Source organism: Bos grunniens, chromosome 19 (assembly GCF_055505025.1).
Source record: "Bos grunniens cultivar Pamir isolate PY7600 chromosome 19, Bosgru_T2T1.0, whole genome shotgun sequence".
Lineage (NCBI taxonomy): Eukaryota > Metazoa > Chordata > Mammalia > Artiodactyla > Bovidae > Bos > Bos grunniens.
Genome location: NC_141183.1, coordinates 50,101,271 through 50,128,020, shown reverse-complemented (window position 1 = coordinate 50,128,020; position 26,750 = coordinate 50,101,271). Strand labels below are relative to the sequence as shown.

At 41.9% G+C, this 26,750-nt stretch overlaps 1 protein-coding gene across 2 annotated transcripts in view; it reads left to right on the top strand.

The window, feature by feature from the left end:
* The window catches only part of AATF (apoptosis antagonizing transcription factor), a 108,036-nt gene that overhangs the window by 39,537 nt on the left and 41,749 nt on the right, over positions 1 to 26,750 (top strand). The window contains exons 5-9 of one of the 2 annotated variants that reach the window (XM_086360413.1): positions 3,391 to 3,505; positions 5,151 to 5,352; positions 5,887 to 6,051; positions 7,579 to 7,662; positions 19,133 to 19,576. In XM_086360413.1, the coding sequence (XP_086216539.1) occupies positions 3,391 to 3,505; positions 5,151 to 5,352; positions 5,887 to 6,051; positions 7,579 to 7,662; positions 19,133 to 19,252 (686 nt within the window). In that variant the 3' untranslated portion in view covers positions 19,253 to 19,576. Of the gene's footprint in view, positions 1 to 3,390; positions 3,506 to 5,150; positions 5,353 to 5,886; positions 6,052 to 7,578; positions 7,663 to 19,132; positions 19,577 to 26,750 lie in introns of those variants that run through there. The other variant, XM_086360412.1, reaches the window with a different exon arrangement.

Here is a 26,750-nt window from a genome sequence, read left to right as displayed (position 1 = left end):
AACTATCAGAGGAATAATTCTGTATTATTTTTTCCTCTTGAGAATAATTTTTTATCATTATATTTGGTGGAAAGTTTTGTTAAAATTCAGAGCAACGGGTTGAGAATCTTGGGTTGGAACACAAGGCATTTTGGATTTCTTCAGATATTGCAGGTCCTCCCAAGTGATATGGATATGTACTGATTATAAAAGGATTAGAATATGGAATTTATAAATGATAAATGATCAAGGATCTTACGCTATTTATAAACAGGGAAGTTGTATTTATATAGTCTTATATGGAGATTATTGGAGGAATGCAAAGGAGCTGTTAGGTCACTGAGTTCCTTCTGACCAATTCAGGGGGACTTTCTCAGGTAAGCTCTTAGCCTTATAGTGAAATGGGATGCTACAGCATGATCTGTTTGGAGAACTGGTCTGAGTCATGTGTTGGTGTCCCAGTGATAAAATAGGTTGGGATGCAAAATAGTGAGGAAGTTACTCAGCAGAAGCAGAAGAGTTAGAATCAAATTGATAAAAATCAGATAAACGGAAGTTTGTGTGAGCTGGTTAGTCTGAAATGTGAACAGAAATGAATGTGCTGCTGCTGCTGCTGCTGCTTAGTCGCTTCAGTCGTATCCGACTCTGTGCGACCCTATGAACTGCAGCCCGCCAGGCTCCTCTGTCCATGGGATTCTGTAGGCAAGAATGAATACTGGAGTGGGTTGCCATGCCCTCCTCCAGGGGAGCTTCCCGACCCAGGGATTGAACCTGGGTCTCCTGCATTGCAGGCAGATTCTTTACTGAATGAGCCACGAAATGAATGAATGAAATAAAGCCCAAGAAATGAATGTAAGGTCTGCTAAATGAGAGTCAGGATGCTTGAAAGAAGATTATGTTTCCTTAAGGGAAAGAGGGAAGGACTGATAGAAGCATAGCCAGAGACAAATGGACAACTCTTAGTGATAATACATATGGAAAACACAGGATTTAGCCACTGATCGAATATACTGAATACCGGCACCAAAATGTCAGTGATCGCCTATGAAAATTAAACAGAGACGAGAGAAGCAGACAAAGGAGAAGGATTGGATTGGAAGAAAAAAGTTTTGTTTCTGACATGGGGTGTTTGAGGGAGTGATGGAGCATCCAAGTGGAGATTTTCTTAGTTGCTGGAAATGTGAGAGTTTGATTATAAAGAGATGTCTGAATGCTATCAAAACATATCTAGTAATTATCAACGTCTAGTTAGCCCCTTTAGTAGGATTAGTAGGATTATGCTGATAAGGAAGGTAAGAGTGTGTTTCTCAGAGAGCCAGTTTTTATTCTGAAAGTTCTTGGTCGTAGATGTTACATTTGATCCCGACCAGCCTTATTATGAATACATCCTGTTGGCTGTGAGAACTGGGTGAGAACACGTGCCCGATGAGCAGATTTCCAATACACAATTCAGTACACTGAACGATCCAGAGCCTGGGGTTCCATATCCCTGCATCCAGCCAACTTTGAACCAACGATATTTGGAAAGAAACTAGTGTGGAGATTCCTTAAAAAACTGGAAATAGAACTGCCTTATGATCCAGCAATCCCACTGCTGGGCATACACACTGAGGAAACCAGAAGGGAAAGAGACACGTGTACCCCAATGTTCATCGCAGCACTGTTTATAATAGCCAGGACATGGAAGCAACCTAGATGCCCATCAGCAGATGAATGGATAAGAAAGCTGTGGTACATATACACAATGGAGTATTACTCAGCCATTAAAAAGAATACATTTGAATCAGTTCTAATGAGATGGATAAACCTGGAACCTATTATACAGAGTGAAGTAAGCCAGAAAGAAAAACACCAATACAGTATACTAACACATACATATGGAATTTAGAAAGATGGTAACAATAACCCTGTGTACGAGACAGCAAAAGAGACACCGATGTATAGATCAATCTTATGGACTCTGTGGGAGAGGGAGAGGGTGGGGAGATTTGGGAGAATGGCATTGAAACATGTATAATATCATGTATGAAACGAGTCGCCAGTCCAGGTTCGATGCACGGTACTGGATGCTTGGGGCTGGTGCACTGGGACGACCCAGAGGGAGGGTAGGGGAGGGAGGAGGGAGGAGGGTTCAGGATGGGGAACGCGGGTATACCTGTGGTGGATTCATTTTGATATTTGGCAAAAGTAATACAATATTGTAAGTTAAAAAAAAAAAAAAAAGAAGTACAGAAGAAAAAAAAAGAAAGAAAAAAAAATGTCAGAAAGTTCCGAAAATTTGCAGCACTCTTGACAACCATTTCCACAGTATTTGTATCATATTCACAACAATTTATGTAACATTGACATTATACTAGTTGTTATAAGTAATCTAGAGATGATTTGAAGCATGTGTGAGGATATGGGTAGGTTATATGGGTTATATGCAAATTAGGCCCTTTGATATAAGGAAGGGACTTGAGCATCTGTGGATTTTTGCTACCCAGGGGGAGAGGCCCTGGAACCAATCCCGTGAGGATACAGAGCGATCACTGTATTGCGAACAGGAAGTCATTAACTTGGGTGTGTGTTCGTGAACAGGAACTTTCCATAAGGGTATATGCTGAGAGCGGAGAAGACAATGGCACCCCACTCCAGTACTCTTGCTTGGAAAATCCCATGGACGGAGGAGCCTGTTAGGCTGCAGTCCATGGGGTCGCCAAGAGTCGGACACAACTGAGCAACTTCACTTTCACTTTTCACTTTCATGCATTGGAGAAGGAAATGGCAGCCCACTCGAGTGTTCTTGCCTGGAGAATCCCAGGGATGGGGGAGCCTGGTGGGCTGCCATCTACGGGGTCCCACAGAGTCGGACATGACTGAAGTGACTTAGCATAGTATAGCATAGCATACACTGAGAGACCAAATGAATGAGGTGGCAGCTCACACCAGAGGCAGAGAAGATCTCTCAGGGAAGGGAGGTGGTGGTGATAGGAATCCTAGGACTAAGTTGTGCTTCTGGGGGGAAAAGAGAAGGTATTACTTAAGGAGCCAGTTGATAAAGGGATAATCCAAGAGGCAACTGTAGAAGGATAACTGAGATAACACCAGAGGAAGAAAATGATTGCTTATGATGACAGACAAGGAAGGATTTTGTCAAACTTAGTAAATTTAAGAACTCAGAACTTATTGCAGATGTTTTAAGTTTCTTACACATGTTTCCTTGCCTGTTCTCCACAAGGACTCTAGGAGGTAGGCACTGTTACTATTTCCTTTCAGGAATTCTGCATTTCAGAGAGTTCTTAGGCCCGGCCAGTCCTGTACTCCTCTCCCGCCCAGCCAGTACTACTCGGGAGGCAGGCGTCAGAGGCATCACCTGCTTTGGAGCACTGTAGGTAATTAACTGTTCCTTTTCCCTGCTTTATTTCCCAGGTCACAAGGCACTTAAAGCACTGTTGAGGTCATTGGTAGATCTCCAGGAAGAGTTGCTTTTCCAGTACCCAGACACTAGGTATCTCGTAGATGGGACAAAACCCAAAGCAGAAAGGTAAGGAGGAATGGAACTATGGAATCTGTCTTTTCATCTGAATATTTTCCCACTGTTTATAAAGTCAGGTCCTTCCAGAAGATATCAGACTTCTTAATGTTAGTAAACTATTAATAGAAAGAGCCTCTCACATTTAATTGGTAGCCAGGATGGCATATAAATTGGAAATTATCTTTTGGATTTTTATGTGTAGTTGTGCCTAATTGTGTTTGTGCATGTGTGCATGCTCAGTCGCTAGGTTGTGTCCAACTTTTTTGTGACCCCGTGGACTGTAGCCTGACAGGCTTCTCTGTCCATGGGATTCTGCAGGCAAGAATCCTGGAGTGGGTTGCCATTCCCTCCTCCAAGGGATCTTCCCAACCCAGGGATCAACCTGTGTCTCCTGCATTGCAGGTGTATTCTTCACCACTGAGCCACCTAGGGAGCCCAGTTACCTTTGTAAGCTTCTGCAAAAAACTTGCCTCTGGGGGTAGGGGGCTGCACCTCTCGGCTTGTGGGATCTTAGTTCCTCGACTAAGGATCAAACCCAGAGCCCTGGCAGTGAGATCACTGAGGCTTAACCACTGGACCACTAGGGAATTCCCCAAACTTGCCTTGTTTTTTAGATCTAGTGAAATTATTGGTGAAAGCACATTTTTAGTATGAATGCTTAATTGATGTTTACGAAGCCCTTTGTTGCCCATACATGGAATTGCCAGTTGCAACCATCGACTTTTTAGTAAGGGAAGAGGCAGTTATTTTGACTGGTGGAAACCTTTTGGAAAATAGCAGAATAAACTTTTTTTTCCCTTCCTGAAATGATCACACCTGATGAAGGGTCACCCGCCTCCTTGACCTCTCCCTCTGGCTGAGCCTGCTGCAAGTGATACCTGCCTGTTGTTTTCCGTTGCACTTCTCTTCCGCTCCACTCCTTTCCACTGAGTTAGTTTGAAGGACAGAGGAGAGGAGCTCTCTTGTAGGAAGCACTTCCTGTGTGTTGGGGTCGGCAGTCCATAGAGTGCAGCTGGTTCTAACTGGAGGCTACGTTCTCAGGCGGTTGAGGGCATTGCAGTCTAGCTTGGGTTCTGTGGCCTATCGCTTTGAGTTTTCTTCACATTCTGCTTCTCTTCATTTGGTTCAACTAATACTATTCAGCTTTCCCGAACAATTGGTTACAGAGAGACATATTCCCCTTATTGATTTGGGGATTAAGGTCATAAAAGTATGATTATGTGTTTAATTTTTAAAGACCCTGCTATAACAGTATAGGCCTGGTTCATGTGCATTTCTAATAATGTTTTTAACAACCTCATTTACTTTTATGGTTTTCTTACCTTTTAAAAATATTTTTGAAACCACCTATTTTTATGTTTATTTGAAAAAGTACAGAAGTTTTTGTTTGACTGTGTGAATGCTCTCTTACAACAGAAAAAAGCCATACTCTTTAAAAAAAAAATTTTTTTTTAAATTTATTTGTTTGGCTGCGTGGGATCTTTAGTTGCCACACGTGGTATCAAGTTCCCTGACCAGGTATCGAACCTGGGCCCCCTGCTTTGGGAGCACAGTCTTAGCCACTGGGCCACCAGGGAATACTCCTGACTGCACATGGGCCTAGGTTTTACTCAGGTAACGTTTATTTACATTGGATTCTTACTGGGTTTTCCAGTGAAGAGGAGATTTCCAGTGATGATGAAGAGCTCGTAGAGAAGAAGAAGCCGCAGAGGAGGGCCCCGACAAAGAGGAAGCTGGAGACGGAGGACTACCCCAGCTTCATGGCGAAGCGCTTCGCCGACTTCACCATCTATAGGAACCGCACGCTCCAGAAGTGGCACGATAAGACCAAGCTGGCTTCTGGAAAACTGGGGAAGGCAAGCGTGGGTGCCTGTGTGTGTGTGTATGTGAGTGTGTGAGGCAGGTCGTGGCAACCTGAAGCGGCTGTGAGAAATGGGAGCTACAGCTCCCTTATATGGATGATGCCTTGATGTGGTAGTCATCCGTCATCTCTGTGGAAAAATTTACTGAACTCCTACCACTGAGGTTTATACCATTCAGGCGTGGGTTTTCAACTTTATTAGTAAGGAGTGTTTTAAGTCTAGAAATGGTGGCCTTGTAAGTGTTGGAAAAACAAAATACCTTAAAGAAACGGATTTTACCACAATTAATATTAAAGGAGCAGAAGTTAATCTCTGTGTATAGGAAAGAAATGTGACCTGCTTAAGACTAATTTTTAGTTTTTTTCTGAGAACAATCACAGCCATTCACCCACTCAGCCTTTAACCGAAAGCCCCTCCTGGAAAGAGGATTGTCTGTTTCTCTGCTGACACAGAAAGATATAGAAACCAACGTCGCTGGCTTCTGCAGAGACTTTGCGCGTTATCTGACACTGGTTGATATTGTTGCAGGGTTTTGGTGCCTTTGAACGCTCAATCTTGACTCAGATCGATCATATTCTGATGGACAAAGAAAGATTACTTCGAAGGACACAGACCAAGCGTTCTGTCTACAGAGTTCTTGGCAAACCTGAGCCAGCAGTCCAGCCTGTCCCGGAGAGTCTGCCAGGGCAGCCGGTAAGGACTCTGATGCATGGTGATTACGGGAGCAGTTCCTAAAGGAGGCTAATTAACTGGACGATCTGCTCACCTCCTTGTAGGTATTCCTTGGGGTATAAGAAATAAACGAAAGAAAGGGGGGAAAAAAGCACTGCTTTGTTTGAGAAACTGAGATGATGTCAGAGGGGAAAGTTTTTAAAAAATGAAGCCACTGGGGCACAGTTCTTGAGGTGCTAGACTACTGTGTTACCCCTTTGCCTGGCAAAGAAATAAAGCCACTCTTTTTCCTAAACAAAAAATAATAATGAATAAAGCTATTATTAACTTGTGTATAGCCTTCTCTTAATTTTGAGTTTGATATGAGTCTGGTCATGGAAGCATTTGTAATTCAGTTTTTAAAATTCAGTTTTAAAGCTTCTTCTTTAGAAGCACTAATATTGAGTTGAGTGTGTACTTTAGACTTTCCTTTGCATGTTTATATGCTCCAGGAAAGGATCCAGAATTGGAAGAGGCAGATTCTTCTGTCTAAAGGAAACTCTTTTATTTATAATAGAAATATATACTTAATATGTATTTCTTAAGTTCAGAAGAATTTTAAATGAAAAGTAAAATTCCCCTAGTCTGAAAATTCCACTCCTTAGGTTTAACCAATGTTCATAGTTGTAACAAGCTTTTAGGTATTTTCTACACACACACACACACACACACATAACACATAATGCATTCATAAAAATACGGTTTTTGGAACTTTCCTCTTGGCCCAGTGGTTAAGACCCCATGCTCCCAATGCAGTGGGCATGGGTTCAGTCCCTGGTTGGGGAACTAAGATCCCACATAGCCTGCACGGCATGGCCAAAAAAACAAAAAAAAATTGTCTATTTTTTTTTTAACTAAATGGGATGGATATATATGTGTGTATAAATATATAAGTTATACATACAATCTTACAGCTTTCTAAATTATTCTAGATATTTTTCCAGGCTGTTACGTAGAGATCTACCTCATTTTTTCTAATGGCTAGAGTATTCCATTGTATGGATGTGTGCTAGAATTTATTTGAACAGTGGATATTTATGTTTTCTCTAGTTTTAGAAACAGTACTATAAGAAACATTCCTGAGCATTTATATGCTTTTGTTTTTATGTGAACATGTGGATACACTTTTAGAAGTGGAAATATTAAGGAGAATATGCATTTTAAATTCTGATAGATGTTGTAAAATTGCCTCAAAAAGGCTGCTGTATTTTCCGTTACTGAAGATTGCCTGTTTTGGAGATGAAAAATGATGTTTTTTCATCTCAATTTGCTTGTATTAGAATGAGATTAAATATATTTTCATATAACCATTGAGTATTTGTGTTTTTTCTGTCAAGTGCCTATTAATGTTTTGCCCATTTTTCAACAGCATTATTTTTGTTCTTTAATTGTGAGAGCTCTTTATATCTTAAGGAAGATAGTGGTTTTACTGTTCTACACATTCTTTATAGTCACTGCATTACTTTGTTAACCTCATTGGGATTCACTTTTTCCTTCTCGCTGATGTAGGAGATCCTTCCTGAGGCCCCTGCCAATGCCCACCTGAAGGACTTGGATGAAGAAATCTTTGATGATGATGACTTTTATCACCAGGTATGATTTTTACACTCTTTTCTTTTGTTATAAATCAGGCTTTAGCATTTTAAGACACCTGATAGAATTCTCTGACCTAAAGGTAGCTATCTTACCTTAGAAGGATAGAGTCAGACAGGGTTTCTGAACATGTACTCAGAATCGACTTGCTGTGTAGTTCTAGATGTGTTACTTTGGTTTTATATTTTTCCTCCTGAAATGAAAATAGCTACAGCTTCTTTGTTAGTTGTTACAGAGTGTAAGTTACTGTAGAACAGTTTCAGTGTCTTTGCATCAGGTGACTTATTTTCTCTCAGCCACTTTTGATGATGTTCCTGGAGGATTTATTTTTTGTTTGGTTTCTTGTCCTGTTACTAGCAGGTAAGGACATGGGGTTGAAAGTCCAGGATCCCAGAATTCTTGAATTGTGCTTCTGCTTCTGTCATATTACATCTCTTCTCTTAAAACTTCCTTGTGTGTGTGCATGTTCAAATCAGTTAGGTACATATTGAGGTTGCCTGCCACTGTTGATTATAATAATAGTGTAGTGCTTTGAAAACAGAAGGAATTGCTAGAGGTTGAAATCTAGTCCAGTTCTCAGTGTCTCCTCACAGTCATTCCCCCTGTTCTTGCTCTGCCCCTGCCATCTGCTGTCGTGCTGATCTTTCTGATGACGGTTGTACCATCTAGGTAGACTAAAATCTGGGCTAGTCTAAAGAACTAAAATAATTTCCTCTAATCCTGGGTCTCTTATCAGTCATACATCTTAATGAAACGTGCTGTAGGCTGTCCCCTCTCTAGCTCTGGAGAGTCAGGGATGCTGTTCAGTTTTGGTTGAGTCATTATTTGTCACAATGATCCTTGTTAACTTTTATGGAAGACTTTTCAAATGCTTGTTGGGGGTGTAGCTGTAATGATGGTCCTGTGTAGTATATGGAAGTATGAAGGAAGGAACACAGGAAAACTACACTGTGAAGAAAGTAGAAAAAGTGATTCTGTATTGAGGAAGCCTCTGGTTTTGCCCTAAAAAAGAGAGAGAGAGATTTTAAAATTAATCTTGCTGTTCACTCTCACTCTGATGTTCCATAAAATTATTGCTGTGCATCTTAAAAGTAATGATGGGAGGGTGGAGGCAAGAGGATTGGTGTGTGGCCCCAGGTGTTCCCAGTCAGAGGTCTTGATTCTTTTTTCCTTTTTTTCTATTATAATGTCCATTTGTCAGAAGAGTGGGGAACTCTGTTTTGCTCTAGACTGTCTAAGAGAGTACCCGACATGGGATACTAATGCTGTGTGAATGTGTGAGATCATGGGAGACAATCCAAAATGTTCCAGTCTTCATTAATTGAAGTGTACATTGTTCGATAGAAAGTGCATCATAAATTAAATAGACCTAATGAAATAAACTGAAATTACTGGGGGAAGCTGCTTCCACTGGCAATCCTTAGTCTGAAAGATTTTTTTTTTTTTGGCCTGGAGGTCTGCTTAAAAAGAAATAGCATTACTTGATTGGCCCTTCATCCCAATTAATAATTTTAACTTCGATAAATTCTGATTTCAGTTATGACTAGTCACATCTTCGCTTTTCCCCTTGCTGGTTAATTGGGGTGCTGGGGTTAATCTAAATTAAAACTTAAACTAATAGAGGTCAGCGAAGCAGCTGAAACACCTGAGTGAAACAAATGGGGCTGCCAGGCACAACTTTATCTTGGCTGTTTCCCAAGAGGGAAGTGGCAGCAAATTGGAGTTGTTTCAGCCTTCTGTAAAGGTGAATGATGGGTGACACTTGTGAATGTACAGCATCTCCGGAAGCATTCCAGATTGCTTTGCTGCCGCACCAACTGCTGCCATCCACGCACAGTCAGTAGGAGCTGGACCAGTTGCCAACATCTGGCAGCACAGCAAGGAATGGGTGCAAGGCTTGAAGCCCCGCAGATTCTAAATATGGTGCTTAGAAGTGTGCAGGCTTTAATCACTTACCACTCTTTGGCAGCAGGCTACGACAGCTTATCCCAGCCTCGTACATCACAGTCGACATCTGCTGAGCCGCCAGGCAGCTGCACATTCATTTTCTTTTCTTGCCTTTTCTCTTTGCCTCCTATTCCTCTTCTTCTTCGAACTACCCCCCCACTTCCCCTCCCCCCAACCCCATCCCCCGCCTGCCTTCAGTTTTCCTCCCCCTCCCCCAATATGCTTCTTGGGAGAGATGATCTGTAAAGATTACCGCTTCATTGTGTGCAAGTAATTGTGGTGATGCCAGGCCCTTGACAGACACAACGTAGCACCTGTTCTGCTGACCTGGTTAATTTCTTCTGTTGAGTGGGATTTACCAGAGATTGGAGCTGAAGCCAATTCAATGATAAGGCTAAAGAAAATGGCTGTATGTTTCCTGTCACCTCCCAATTAAATTGGCTTCATAAAGTGCTTTCCTTTATTTGTCAGGGTAGTAAGCCTGAGCTAAGTGTTGCATTCAGAAGTGGTACAATGTATTATAATGGGCTGTGAGTTTTCATTTGTGTTTTTTGATGCGGTGGGTTGTTTGGAAGAGCTTGGTGGTGAATATAATAACGTTTCGCCTTTTTTTTTTTTAACCATACTTGAAGCCAGACTCTTTGGGTCCATGTTTTGTAAGGAAGAGATTATAGCCACATTGAATTTTAATGTTTCATTGTAAGGGTTTAAAGGCTTACTTGGTTAAGTCATGTGTCTCGAGGCTGTGTAAATGGCCCTCACCACTGAGAATGGTGTTCAGGGTCAGAATACACACACTCTCACTCTCTTTGTTTCATAATGGGCCTTAAATCACTACAACTTAAAAAATATGTCTGTGTTATTTAATAAAGGTACATGAGAGTGTGTATGTGTATGTATAAGCAAATACATATGGAGTAGGGAGAGGACTGGAGAGTATCAGATACTGTAATGGTACTTCTTTTGAGCTGAAAAGAACCTCACAATAATGAGTCCCTGAGACATTAAGTAACTTACTGAAAGTCACATACTAGTACTCGATCCAAGATTTTTTAGGCCAAGCCCTGTTCTTCCCATACCTTTGTTTCTTAAATATTTCATTTGTGAGCCACAGGAAGACTTCACTATAGTATTATGCTTTTCGTTTTGTAAATAACTGAGCTTCATTTTCTTAGAACCAGAAGAAACATTATGTTGTGTTAGAAAGTAATTTTTTTCTCCCTTTGAAGGCAAATGATTTATTGAACTCCTGGTTTCTTAACAATTTTAATGAAAACAATTAACCTTCTAGTTGTGTTCCTGATTTGTTTGGAGTTGCTGAAAGCTCGGAGTGTGCCCAGTGGTGACGATTTTAGGAGGGAAACTGTTGACAGGCTTCAAACGTTGCTGAGTTCTCACTTGCTGGTGGGATCAGCTCCCATCTGGCTCAGGTGTTGTTAGAGTTCATCCCTAGAGATTATTTCATAAAATATGAAGGTTACAAATGACCATGAAGGAAGGGCCGTGTTTTCAGTGTCTGTTGTTCATTTTCATGATCCCGTTTGCAACTTTTTTTTTTTTGACATTAAGTGCTTTTAAGGTTGGAGAAGACTATGGCACCCCACTCGAGTACTTTTGCCTAGAAAATCCCATGGATGGAGGAGCCTGGTAGGCTGCAGTCATGGGGTTGCTAGAGTCGGACACGACTGAGTGACTTCACTTTCACTTTTCACTTTCATGCATTGGAGAAGGAAATGGCAGCCCACTCCAGTGTTCTTGCCTAGAGAATCCCAGGGACGGGGAAGCCTGGTGGGCTGCTGTCTACAGGGTTGCACAGAGTTGGACATGACTGAAGAGACTTAGCAGCAGCAGCTTTTAAGATATGTTGTCTATATTGCCATTTAAAGTTGATTTTTGACTCGATAGGCCTGAGTTCTCAAAGAACGGAGGAAGGACTAATGTTTACTGAACACTAGTAACGTGCCAGTTCCTGGACTGATTAGACAGGTACTTGACTCATGTCTTCATTTCATCCTCCCAGGATTCCCAGGTTGAGCTATGACTGTACTCAGCAATAAGCTATAAAGTGACTATAAAGTGACTGAGTTTTTTTTAAAGCATTAAAAAAAAATTTTTTTTTAAATTAATTATTGCTGCCCACAGGCTTTCTCTAGTTGCAGTGAGCGGGAGCTGCTCCCCAGTTGTGGTGTGTGGACTCCTCGCGGTGGCGCCTGGTATGGAGCACAGGCTCTGAGTGTACAGGCTTCAGCTGCGGCGTGTGGCCCCTGGAGCATGGCCTCGCTGGCGGTGGCGCCCTGGCAAGTGACTGGGTTTGTTCTTTTCATAGCCGAGACCTCAAATTAGTTTCTTGTCACCTCGTGAGGTATTTTGCTCTGAAAGGACTAATTGAGCTTAGATATTGACGGGTCGATACCTGGATTTCTGAGGGTTCATTAGGGTTTCATATGTTGCTTCTAACTCTGTTTAGTTTTGATTTGGTTTGTCCTGTCACTTTGAATTTAACCAAGAGCAGCTGGAGAAAGACATAATAGATTCTGTTCTTTTGATGACCACTTTGATGGGTTAAATTTTTCCTTTCATCTGCCATCAGGACATGTCTATAGCTGACCCTGCCACATGCTGGACATATGTGTCTAAGACATTTGATAATGTCATAAACAAGTAATTACTAATTCAGTGAACTATTAAAAGTCGATAATGTTAAGAAATAGAGAAGAGGCAAGCTTTCTGACATGGTTTACTTCAGTTAAATTGGTGAGTGATTAATATGGATGGCTGATAGGGTAGCTTTAATTGTATGCATTTAGATTGTAGTGTGAATAAGGGATGTGTAAGGCCATTCCTATGGTTAACGGCCATACAGTGTTCTTGTTGGCATGTGTCTTTCCAGTGGTTCGGTTGATGGCTGAGAATATGCTTTAAAGTCTGATTGGAACCTACTCCTTTTAATTTGTTGCTGGAAAACAGATCTGTTCAGAGCAGTATTTCATTTTTAGTTTGACTTTGAGATGTTGCTGCTATTTGAGATGTGGATAGTGTTTCTTAAAAGTTTGATAAAATTTATTACATGTATATCTTCTTGGTGACTTTAGAGAGGATGTATATATGAAGTGCATAATTTTGAAAACTGAAATTATGGCTGAAGTTAGAGCAGAGAGTTAATCAGTTAGGTTTCTTAAGATGTAATAAAGGAGTTGAAAAAACAAACCCCAAACCAATATCAATGTCTAATTAAACCCCAGTTTTAATAATTACAAGATTATGTTTTGAATCTATACAAGAATTTTATTTGAGATACATTCTAGTTTCTGTGTTTCCATTGTCTGTCTGTCAGTGTTTAGTCCCAAAGATAGTATCAATATTGGCATTTGATAGCTAGTGTGGGCTTGCTATTATGGAGCCTGCACACACAAAAGCCACATTTTAAATGCAAGGTCGAGAAATTTCATCAAACAGCAGCGTCAAGGGAAGGCACACACGCCTGGCCCTCATTTCTTTCAGTTCTCTTGCTTTAAAAAAACACCGGAGCATGACTTTGGTTCTACTGCTTCGTGTAGACAAAGGTAAAACCTCAGAACAAAGCCTAAAACAGGCTCCATTTGATGGAGCCAGCTAGGAAAGAAAGAAGAATTGGCCTCAAACCATTGAAGAAACTTTTCAAATGCAAGTGGTCCCGTGGTAGTTTACTAGGCAAATATGTGGCCAAAATTGCCTTTTCTATACTCATGTTAAACCCAGTGTGAGCTGGTTAAGTGTTAGACACAGGATTCCAGCAGTGTTTGAGTAGACTCCAGCGAAGAGTTTGGCACTTTAGAAAAGGGGGCACTACCTGTTCACCAAACTGGGCCTGGTGTCGTCTTGTTTTTGAATTATATTCAGTGTATGTAGCTCCTTAAAGCTTTACTGTAAAAGTAAATTATAGGGACAGTGACTTAGCATAAAAGGGGAAGTTAATAAACAGCTTTAAAAATTATGTGTATTGTAGATCTAGCATAGAACCTAATTGCTCTGAAGTTAGATAGTGTCTCTGAAAATTGTCCATTCCAAACTGTCTTTATACTGGAGCCTAGGGGACTAGGGTAGGATCGTCTCGTCTTTAGACACTTAAATCCAGGTGGTGTTAGTCCCTGTTTGATTTTCTTATTTCTTATTCACTTACGTGTGGCTGCCCTGGGTCTTGGCTGCGGTGCATGGCTTCTCATTCAGCGGCTTCTCCAGTTGTGGGGCCGCGGGGTCTGGTGTGGGGGCTTTAGTAGCTGCAGCATGCCGGCTCAGTAGTTGTGGCGCATGGGTTTAATTGCTCTGAGGCATGTGGGATCTTCCCCGACCAGGGATTGAACCTGTGTCCCTTGAATTGGCAGGCAGATTCTTGACCACCAGCGAAGTCCTGACTTGCTAGCATATTACGCTGCCTTTTGACCTGACACACTTAAAAGTCCATTTGAGTGTTTTCTTTTCAGATTCATAACTGTTTAGGAAACTGAAGATCCAGAATATTTGTTCATACTGTGACAGTTCACACGTGTCACTTTCATGCGGTTATGGGCTTCTTTCACTAATTGCTATACCAGATGCTGGCTTTACAAAGACTAATAAGACAAACCCCTGCCCGAGGAATTTGTCATCTAATGAGAGCAAAAGTGAAAGTGTTAGTCACTCAGTCATGTCTGACTGTTTACGACCCCATGGACTGTAGCCCGCCAGGTTCCTCTGCAGGCAGGAATACAAGAGTGGGTAGCCATTCCCTTCTCCAGCGGATCTTCCCAACCCAGGGATCGAACCTGGGTCTCCTGCATTGCAGGTGGATTCTTTAAGGTCTGAGCCAGCAGGGGGAGTCCTAACAAGAGCAGAATTCTCAATTTTGTAGTCAGATAGCTCCTCTTTCAGAGTATGACTTTAATAAAATTTAAATGAAGAAAATAAATGGTGCACGAGAGCAATCAGGTCCTTGATATGAAAACATACATGTAGCTAAGACTGAGCTCCCAATGCAGGGGGCCTGGGTTCGATCCCCGGTCAGAGAACTAGATCCTACATGCCGAACTAAGAGTTCACATTTCGCAACTAAAATTCCTTCATGCCACAGCTAAGACCTGGCACAGCCAAATAAATAAATAATGTTTAAACAAAACCAAACCATGTAGTTCTGTAGTGCTGTCTTATCACAAATGTGCCTCACATACTTGTTGGCACACAGGTTTTTCTCTCAACAGACTCCTAATTCCTAAAGTCATGTCTCAGTAACTTGTAAAAGACCCTAAGACATGCTGTTAGATATAAACTCTGAATAATATTATAAATTCACTATTTTCCAAGAATTTAGTGATTTTTAGAAGCCAGTATTGCAAATCTGATATCCACTGAAACTTATTTCAGGTTAGAGAAGCCTTCAGGGAGATACTGCTTTGGGAAAGATCCCTGATCTTCCCCTTGCTTACAGAAAGTAATAATAAAACCTTCCTGCTCCCGGCCGGGGGTGAAGGGGAGAGCATTCAGGTTGGTGATGGGTACTTAAAGGTTCGTTTTGCCATAGTCTACCTCTGTGTATTTTTTTTTAATTTTCTGTAATAAAAAGTTGAGAAGAAAAGTCTTTCAGATTTCTTTCTTCCTTCCATTAATTGATTCAGCAAATATGTGAATATCAACTATGTATTTATCGAGTAACTGTTGCTCTAGGCTGTGCTATCTGATGCAGTAGCCACTGGCCACATGTAGCTATTTAAATTTCAGTTGTAGCTAATTAATTAAAATAAAGTTGAAAATTCAGTCTGTCAGTCATGCTAGTCACATATCAAGAGCTGTAGCCACATATGCTAGGGGCTATTGTGCTGGACAATGCAAATAGCGAACATTTACATCATCACAGAGGCTTCCCAGGTGGCTCATTGGTAAAGAATCCACCTGCCAATACCAGAGACTTGGGTTCAATCCCTGGGTCAGAAAGTGCCCCAGGAGAAGGAAATGCCAACCCACTCTAGTATTGTTGCCTGGGAAATCCCATGGACAGAGGATCCTGGCAGGCCACAGTCCTTGGGGTCACAAACAGTCAGACAGGACTGAGCACACACATACACATATCATCACAGAAAGGTCTGTTGGAGCTCTGTGAGGGGCTGAAACAAAGCAAAGGCCTGCCCTCTGTCTTAGAAACATTCATTCAGTCTTAGAAACAGGATGATACTGCAGTGGAAAACAGTGAAACTGGGTATGGATGAAGGGGCCTAGGACAGGGACGGGATGGTTACTGTTTTCAGGTAGGATGGTCGGGAGATTCAGTGATACTTGAGCAGAGCCCTGAGGGCAGTGCACACCAGACCATGAAAGTTCTGGGGGGAAAGGGAATGGCGAGTGCAAAGGCTCCAAGGCCCTGCCGAGGCTAGTGTGTTCTAGGGAATAGGGAGGCCTGTACCCCCGGGGTGGGGTAGGTAAGAAAGAGTGGGATAGGAAAGCCATAAGTCAGAGCCGTAATGGGAGGCCAGGTCCTGAAGGAGCTTGTAGGCCATCCTAAGGCTTTGGCTTTCACTAGGAAGCCACTGAAGAGTTTTGAACAGAGGAGTCACATGATTGGACTAATATTTTTGACGCATCACTCTGATGTGTTGAGAATCAATTCTAAGGAGGCAGGGTGGCAAGCAGGAAACAGGAGGCTCTCATGATAGTCCGGGCAAGAGATGGCGGTAGCTGGGACTGCGATGTTTTAGAGGGAGTGCTGACAAGTGGCTGGACTCTGAATTTATGCTGAAAGTTGGACTGATGGGTTTGGCTGATGGATTGTGTGTGCAGTGTGGGAAGAGAGGGATCCAGGATGACTTTAGGGATTTTGGTCTGAGCAGTTGGATGGATGAAATTGCTATTTACTGAACTGGGGACAAACAGTGTGAGAGAAGCTAGTTTGGAGAAGGAATTGGAACTCAGCTTCGGTTACACTAGATTCCACACCCAGCCCCACCCCGACCACATGGACCTATGCTGACTTTAATTATTTTTATTCCAAATTGGTTATATTAAGATATCACTGAAGTAGTCATAGGGAATTGTTGAGGAGGTAGTTATGTATATAATTTTGGAGTTCATGAAGAGGTCTGAACTGAAGAGATGAATCTGAGAGCATATAGATTGTGTTTAATACCATATATGGATTGTATATCTAATACCAAATATAGATTGTATCAGCATATAGATTGTATTTAATACCATGAGACTGGATGAGATCACCTAGGGATTGAAAATGGAGAGAAAAAAAGAAAGAGATGCAAAGCCCACATCCTGGGGCATTCAACATTTTGAGGTTGGGGAGATGAAGAGGATCTAGTATAGGTGTTGGAGAAGGTGAGAGAGAATAAAGGAGTGATTTCCCAGGTTTCATATCAAAGTGATTCAAGGAGGAGGAAATCCAGTATCATCCTGATACTAAAACCAGGCAAAAATGTCACAGGGAAAGAAAACTACCGACAATAGAGATACAAAAGTCAGCAATCTACTAACCAACTCACTCCAGCAACACACATAGGCAGGAATACTGGAGTGGGTTGCCATTCCCTCCTCCAGGGGATCTTCCCAACCCAGGGATCGAACCCGGGTCTCCCACATTGCAGGCGGATTCTTTACTGTCTGAGCCACCAGGAAAGCCCCCCCACCCCCCACCAAAAAAAAAAAAAATTATATACCATAACTAAGTGGGATTTAGCCCAGGAATTCAAGATTGTTTTTTTTTTTTTTAAATTTTATTTTATTTTTAAACTTTACAAATTGTATTAGTTTTGCCAAATATCAAAATGAATCCGCCACAGGTATACATGTGTTCCCCATCCTGAACCCTCCTCCCTCCTCCCTCCCCATACCATCCCTCTGGGTCGTCCCAGTGCACTAGCCCCAAGCATCCAGTATCGTGCATCGAACCTGGACTGGCAACTCGTTTCATACATGATATTATACATGTTTCAATGCCATTCTCCCAAATCTTCCCACCCTCTCCCTCTGCAACAGAGTCCATAAGACTGTTCTATACATCAGTGTCTCTTTTGCTGTCTCGTACACAGGGTTATTGTTAGCATCTTTCTAAATTCCATATATATGCGTTAGTATACTGTATTTGTGTTTTTCTTTCTGGCTTACTTCACTCTGTATAATCGGCTCCAGTTTCATCCACCTCATTAGAACTGATTCAAATGTATTCTTTTTAATGGCTGAGTAATACTCCATTGTGTATATGTACCACAGCTTTCTTATCCATTCATCTGCTGATGGGCATCTAGGTTGAACATCAAAACTCAGTTAATGTAATCAAATGTTATAAGGGCCAAAAACATGATCATCTCAATAGATGCAGAAAATTGTTTGACACCCTTTTATGATAAACACTCAACAAATAGGGATGGAAGAGAATTCCTTACCTAGTAAGGAACATCTGTGAAAACCTGTAACTAACATCCTATTCAGTGGTGAAAGACAGAAAACTTTCCCCAAAGATTAGAAGTAAGGCAAGGATGCTCTTGCCACTAATATTCAACATTGTACTGGAGTAAATTAGCATGGGCAGTTAGAAAGAAATAAAAGGCATCTAAGTTGGAAAAGAAGAAGTAGAAGTATCTCTTATTTGCAGTTGCCATGATCCTATATATAGAAATCCCAAAGAAGCCACCAGAAAACTACTCAATCATGAATTGCAGGATACAGAATAAACACAAAAAAATCAGTTGTGTTTCTCTACACCAGCAGTAAGCAGTCTGAAAAGTTAAGAAAGCTATTCCATTTACAATAGCATCCAGAAGAGGAAAATACCCGAGAATAAATTTAACCAAGGAGGTAAAAGACTTACATTGTTGTGTGTGTGTGTGTGTGTGTGTGTGTGTGCGTGCGTGTGTGTGCGTGTGCGCACTCAGTCATGTCCAACTCTTTGTGACCCCATGGACTGTAGCCTACCAGGCTCCTCTGTCCGTGGAATGTTTCCAGGCAAGAGTACTGGAGCAGGTTGGCGTTTCCTACTCCAGGGGATCTTCCCAGCTCAGGGTCTGAACCTGTGTCTCTTGCATCTCCAAATTGGCAGGCATATTCTTTACCATTGGTGCTACCTGTGAAGCCCAAAGACCTGTATGCAAAAAGTTATAAACTTTGCTGAAAGAAATTTTAAAAGACTTAGATAAATGGAAAGCCATCCCATTTCATGGATTAGAAAAATTCTAATTTATGGATTAGAAGACTTAAGTATTGTTAAAATGACAGTACTCCTTAATTGATATACAGATTCAACTCAATCTCTATCAGAATCCCAGCTATCTTTCTGCTGAAAGTGATGAGCAGATCCTAAAATTGATATGGAAATACAAAAGACCCAGGATAGCCAAAACAATCTTGAAAAAGATCAAAGTTGGAGGACTCATAGTTCCTAATTTCAAAACTTATTACAAAGCTATAGTAATCAAGATGTTGTGGTACTGGTATAAGGTTAGGCATTAGATCAATAGAATACGATTGAGAATTCAGAAATAAACCTTTACAGTTATGGTCAATTGATTTTCGACAGGGGTGCCAAGACAGCGGTGAGAAGTCTTTACAACAAATAATGCTAGGACAACTGGATACCCACTTGCAGAAGAGTGAAGTTAGAGCCCTCTCTCATTCCTACGCGAAGATTAACTCTTAAGTTGATATATACCTACACATAAGAGACCGAACTATAAAACTTTTAGAAAAAAACACAGGAGTAAGTCTTCATGACTTCGGGTTAGGAAATAGTTTCTTAAGTATGACCACAAAAGCACAAGTGACAAAACAGAATAAAAACAGATACGTTGAACTTCATCGAAATTGAAAACTTTTGAGCTGCAAGAGGTCCTACTGGAAAAGTGGAAAGACCCACAGAGTGGGAGAAGATATTTTTACATTGTCTATCTGATAAAGGACTGGTATCTAGAATATATAAAGAACTCTTAAACTCAATAATAAAAGCAAATAACCTACTAAAAAATGGCGAATGATCTGAATAACCATTTCTCCAAAGAAGGTATTTAAACGACTAGTAAGATGCTCACCGTTACTAGTCTTTGGGGAAATACAAATCAGAACCACAGTGAATACTACTTTGATCACTAGGATAGCTATGATCAAAAAAGACAGATGATAACAAGTTTGGGGAGAATATGGAGAATCTGGAACCCTCATACACTGTTGGTAGAAATATAAATTGGCACAGCCTCTATGGAAAACAGTTCGGTAGTTCCTCAGGTCAACCATAGAGTTACCATACGACCCATCAGTTCTACTCTGAGGTTTACACCCAAAAGAAATGAAAATCGTATGTCCACACAAAAACTTGTACAAGAATATCTGTAGCGTTATTCATAATAGCCATAAAGGAAACAACCCAAGTGACCATCAACCGATAAACAAAATGTGGTATATCCATATAATAAATACTATTCAACCATAAAGAGGATGAAGGACTGAAACTTGCAACATGGTAAACTTTTGAAAACATTATGGTAAGTTAAGTGAAACAAGAGAGTCACAGACCATATTTGTATGATTTATTAAATGCTCCGAATAGGCACACTTTATAGAAGCGAGGAAGTGGATAGGTGGTTGCCTAGGGCTGGCAATATTGGGGGTGAAATGGGAGTAGCTGATGAAAAAAAAGCCAGTCTTTTGACAGTGATGAAAATATTCTGAAATTGATTGTGATGATGGTTGCACACCTCAGTGAATATACAGAACCATTGAATCATAGTCTAAATTGGTGAGCTCTATTGTATGTGCATTTTATCTGAATAAGGTTTTTTTTTCTGTTAAAGAAAAGAGTGACATACTGTGTTGAATGTTGCAGATAGATCAAATAAGGTAAGGAGTGAGAACTGGCTATTTGGTTCAGCAACGTGGAAGCCATTGGGACCTTCACAGAAACTGTTTTGTTTGAGTGTTGAAGCAGGTTCAAGAGAGAATGGAGGGAGAAAAGTTGGAGGCGGCATAGACAGTCTGGAGAAAGCTTGCCCTAAAGGGGAGAAATGGGCAGCAGGGGTCAGGAGTGGGTTTCTTGTTTGGGTTTCAGGTAGATGTCCTCTGTATGTTGCTTTTGTTGTCGTCCTTTTGTTTATTTTTCAGGCTGTGCAGGGTCTTTGGTGCTGTACACAGGCTTCTTGTCGTGGAGCGTGGGCTCTAGAGCCCACAGCCTCAGTAGTGGCAGCCCTCAGGCTTAGCTGCTTGTGGGATCTTGGTTCCCCAATCAGGGATCCTGTATACTGTTTTCTGATGGAAATGATCCCGTAGAGGGCATCATGCACATTTCAGGAAGGAGGTGAGAGTGGCTGCTGCTGTGTACACAGGTTGGTACACAGAGGGGTTGGTCTCATGGGCAGCTCTTGTGTAGGTATGGGCATGAGGACAGAGTGTAGGAACTCTTGTTCCCAAGGAGCTATGGGGAGGGTAGTATGTGAGGTTCTTACCTGAGTGCAGGGTCTGGAGGTCTGAGAAAAGAGAAGATACGGCAGAGTCTTCGAGCAGAGCAGGAGAGTGTAATTGGGAGCACTGGAGACCTGTGTAAGGTTAGTGGAACCAGTTCAGTCCATCTTGTCTGTTTCTCCACTCATTGCAGCCGTATGGATGCGGTACTGAGATTTAACAAGCAAATACAGGTACATAATCCCTCACCTGCAATTCTGACACAGAACACTTACAGTAGTGTGCTTGTTTGTTTTTGTAAGTTTGGTGGCAACATCTGAATGGTTCTGAAGCCGTATTAACCTATGAAAGTGAAAGTCATTCAGCTGTGTCCGACTCTTTGTGACCCCATAGTCACAAAGTATAGAATTCTCTAGGCCAGAATACTGGAGTGGGTAGCCTTTGCCTTCTCCAGGGGATCTTCCCAACCCAGAGATTGAACCTGGGTCTCCCCCACTGCAGGCAGATTATGTACCAACTGAACTACTAGGGAAGCCTGCGTATTAACCTGTGAGGCTTTATTTATCCCACTAGGTGGGGATACTCATGTATTTTGCTGCAGAGGTGTTGATGTGTTTGACTTTGGGGTGCTGCCCCAGGCTTCGCTGGGGCATTTATGGTACATACACTGTATCATCACCTTCCCCCAAATCCCAAAAGCTCTGAATTCCAGGACACATCAGTCCCCGAGGGAGCGTATGGCATACAGACCGTGGATCTGAATGACCAAGGGACAGCTCGCAGCAGACTTGAGGGCGTTTACCGGAAGTGACCGTCCTGGTGGACGGTGGCATCGCATGCCCATGAGTATGGAGAGAGGCGAGCACGTGAGGAGGAGCGGGGGAGGCATGCTGAAAAGGTGGCAGGATCAATGGGCTATTGATCTGAGCAGGGAGGAATACTGGAGTCTGCAGGCTAAAGGGAGAATCCTGGAAGGAGAGGCTGAGGTTTGTTTCCTCTGGGCTTTTAATCCTTAGAGGACATAATGCAGAATATAGGTTAGCACTGCACTCTTGGTTCCTTGTAAAGCCTTTTTAGCAAAACAGTCTCTAGTTCTGAACGACTTCCTCTTCATTCTTTGAATACAAATGTTGCATAGCATAGTGTCATTATACAATAGAATACCATATAATGCCCAGAAATAGTCAGTGATTGATCTAGTATCCAAAAGGATGTATAACCCCTCTCCTCACCTTTTATTTTATAGATAGGAAAAAAAACCACATACATATATATATATATCTATATATATATATACACACACAAGCACACACCAGGACGCCTATCCGTTTACCAGGAGACAGAATCCTGGAAATGGGGCTGTGGGAAATTCTAAACAATAGCACTCCTGGTACCTTGTCCCTTTTGGTATAGATTAGGAAGAATGGCTTAATACAGTCACTTAATCCTTGTAAAATTTTTTTTATGTATGGGAAGAAGAAAGGAAAAGCAAGTTCTTTAGCAGTCAAATTGCCTAATTCTCTCTCTGTCTTCACGTATCAGAGCTGAATACTGGTAATGATTTACTTACACTTCTAGTTAATAATTAGACATTGGGAGACACTATATATCATGCCTAATGGAATATATAAGGTCTGATGAGAAAGTTTTCTGTTTTGACTAATAAATTTTAACCCCTATGGCCAGGCCTGGTGAAATATTACGGCCTTCGAAATATTTTAGAACTTGTGCTGAGGAAACAGTGTGAATTTCCTCAGCGAATGAATTTATCATCCCTTCCAAATCACAGGCCTTAGCTCCAGCTGTGGAGTGGAGGCACGAGGCAACGCTGAATCAGAAAGTGGAAAAACTAATCAAATCCTTAAAAGACCGAGGGCAGTGAGGCAGAGTTAAGGCTGACTTCTTCAGCGGTCGCCTCGAGCGGTACATTTTCTGATTTTAGTAACCAAAGGTGGGCTATCTGGAACTTCAGTAGGAAGATGCACTCGGGTTTTTATTCACGCATTTGACTTCCCTCCGTGCTTCTCTCTGTTATTAATATTATTCTTGTAAATATTGTACTTGCCGCTGCAGAAGTGGGATGCTTTTCATCTTTGATCCAAAGATCTAGAACTTAACTCTTTCCTTTCAGAGATACTATCGAATAGTCACTGTGAGCAAGGCAGTGTGCAGAGTTCTGAAGGAGGAGAGAATTTTGAGTGAGACTGTGACTTACTTACCCCCAGGACGGTTACAGTCAAGCAAAGGCGCTGTAAACAACCAGAGTGCTGGGCGAGGGAGTGATAAAGAATTCAGGAGAAGGGAGATTCTTAACGGTCTGGCAGAATCAGAGAAGGCTGCGGGGAGGTGATGGCGTTTGATCGAGGCCTTTGTAGAGGGGTGGATAGGATGCTGCAGAAGGTGAGGTGGAGGGGTGGCTGCGGGAGCAGAGGGTGATGGGGGGTGGGTGCAGGTCCTGGAGAGCGAAGAGCAGTTAGTTGTCCTAATAGAATAAATGGTAAAGGAGAGGATCACTTGTGCCTGAATTAATCATGGTTTGGTTTGGAAAAAGTCCTTCAAATAACAGTCTGCTTTTCAGGTATTGACTTACTACTGTTGTGAGTTTTTTCTGTGCTTTTTACACTTTCTCCCTTTCATTCTGATTTTCCTTCGTTACACATCCTATTTGTTATCCACTGTTGGCAATCAGTAGAAAGGAACTTTGAATTATCATATTTGCTCATTGTTATTGTTAGCAGCTGTGGTGATTCAGCTATGGAATTTTTTTGTCCCAAATTGAGTTCTGTCTTTATCTCTGAGTATCATTATCTGATGTCAACAGTATTTTAATTTATTGAACACTTGCATTTTGCAAAGTGCTTTACTTTTATCATCATTTAAGATTGCAAATCAACTTTATGAGGTACAGTTATTATGAGGAAACCGAGTCTCAGAAGGGACAAATAACTTGTCCCAAAGTTCGCATCTAATAAAGGGCACAGAGCCCAGGTATGTCAGACTCCACAGCCATGGCATTTTACAGACTTACTGGGCGGTGTTCACAGTTACGTTGAACCATGGGGCAGAGTTGAAAACTCATACATAGAATCATTAGATCTTAGAAGGTGGGAGATGGGCACCTGCAACTGGGATTTGACAGACTGATAAAAGAAACACTGATAGCAGAAAACACTTATGAAATGGATTCCCACCTTTATTACAAAGATGTCAAGACACAAGTTGGTAAAAAGACCAACTTGAAGATACTACAGAAAGAATCAGTGTATGACGGGGCATGGGGGAGATGGTTAGAGGAAGAGCAAAAGACCTGTTCCCGCTCTTCTTTTCCTGAGAAGAACCAACTCTCTCCCTTGGGAAATGAGACCCAAGAGGGAGGCAAGATCGACATCATTTTAACAGTAAAATAATGAGAAGTGTTTTGAGATTTTTTTCATTCATTTGGATTAAGTAGTTTTTTAAAAAATTCAGGTTCTCTTGGGATGGTTGAAAAAAGGGTAATCCCCACGCACTTAAACCACACAGTTCTCTAGGCCCTGTGCAAGACGTGGAGGAAAGAGAATGCTGTTTGAGGAAGAGGAGGTGCTGGTAATCGTGCAGGCACTTCAGTCTTGTCCGACTCTTGGAGACACTGTAGACCGCAGCCCGCCAGACTCCTCTGTTGATCGGATTCTCCAGGCAGGAATACTGGAGTGGGTTAGCATGCCCTCTTCCAGGGGAGCTTCCCAAATCCGGGATCGAGCCCGTGTCTCTTATTTCTCCTGCACTGGCAGGCAGGTTCTTTACCATTAGTGCCAAGAGATTGAAAACCAAGAGGTTCCCCAGTTGCTTAAGTAGATAGTGGTACTCTGGATTAAAAGCAAGGTATTACACAGTATGATTGCTTTTGTTTAAAAACAAAAGGAGTCTGTGTGTGTGTGTGTGATAAAGTAAATAAAAATTTGATATTTTCTGCCAGAAACAATTCCCTCACTCTGTGCATGTATGTATTTATTGAGCTCCTTCAGTGGGCCAGTGGACAGGATAGAGTGGTGAGCACACTGTTACATTCTCTGCTTTCTGTGAAGCAGTCGGCTAGGGGAGGAAATAGACATTAATCATGTACTCCACTAATAAAATATAAATTAAATACATCAGGAATATCATGTGGATGTGTATGGAGGGCTGCAGTTAAGAGAGGCTTTCCTGAGAACGGAGGTAATTGAGCTGAGATTTAGCAAGGAGGTAGAGAGGGTGGCGCAGTGGTCAATAATCTGCCTGCCAGTGTAGGAGATGCAAGAGACATGGGTTTGATCCCTGGATCTGAAGATCCCCTGGAGGAGGGTATGGCAGCCGACTCCAGTATTCTTGCCTGGAGAATCCCATGGACAGAGGAGCCTGGTGGGCTGCAGTGCATGGGGTCACGAAAGAGTCGCACACGACTGAGTACACACGTGGAGGGTGTGATGTAAGCCAGTTAGTGGTTAGGGAAGCATGTTCCAGGCAGTGCACGTGCAAAAAGGGTTCCAGAGACACCTCTTGTCTTTGTCCTTCTGGCCACATGCTCTCATTTTACTGACGCACATCTTCCTGTGAAAGAGCCTGTGGAAGGTAAATTATTGAGTCCTTGCCTGTGTGAAATGCTTTATGAACTCTCATCCTTGGTTAGTGCTTTGGCTGTGTATGGAACTTGAGGTTGAAAGTCATTTTCCTCAGCATTTTGAAGGGTTTGCTCTGCTGTCCTCTGACATCTGTTATTGCTATTGAGATGTCTAATCCCATTTAGATTTATGTTCCTTAAGGTTTCGGATGACTGTATAATTCATTGTCAAGACTGGGACCCTTGAGGTGCTAGCCTGAAGAAATAGCAGGACGGGAGACTTTAGCCAGGACTCTCTGTGGTAGATGGGGCCATATAGTCACCTTCCTTACATGTGACCTATTCTTCCTCTCACCCTTTAGGATCTTTTCTTTGCTTCTGGAGTTCCATATTTCATGATGATGTGTCTTATGAAAGGTTCTTTTTCCTTCATTGCACTAGGTTGCATTGGGTGGTGGTTATTAGTTCATTCCCGTCCTTCGATTTGGGGAGGTTTTCATAATTATTTCTTTAATAATTTTCTCCCAGCCTTTTTTGTTAGGTAGGTGTTTAACTTCCTGGATTATCCTCTAAGTTATTTTCTTCTTTCACAAATAATCAAGAGATAGAGATTTTTGTACATTTGTCTTCCAGTTCTGTTGCAAATGTTAAATGTTTCTTGTGTTCAGTCTCCCATTGTACTCTTCTGTCACAGCACCCCATTCTTGTGGAAGTATGTTTCTCTCACTTCTCTGAGGGTGTCCTCAGAGAGGAGGAGGAGGAATTGTGAGTTCTTTTTCTTTTCTTTCTTTTGTCTGGGTGTGTTTTGTTTGTTCCTTGTATTGCTTTCTTAAGTTGCTTTTTTCCCGTTTGCTTTGGTCTCTGTCTGAGGCTTTCCTCAGATGCAGGTGATCCTTAGCTGTCGCTTCATGTTTCAGAGTACAGCATTCTAAAGTATCTCTGAAACCTGGGTGGAGCTTTCTGTCTCCTTTGTATGTAATTTTGGTAACCTCTTGGTTCTCAGAACTTGGAAATCTTCTTTTCTGGGGAGCTGGGGGATGACCATGCAGTTTCTCCAGAAAACACTCCCCTGCTCTTCTGCCTAGGAACTTGTCACGTGGTGACAGTGTCCTGGGCACAGGGTGGGGAAGGAGACAGAAGGTCCCAGACATCAGCCTTCGGTGCTTCGTAT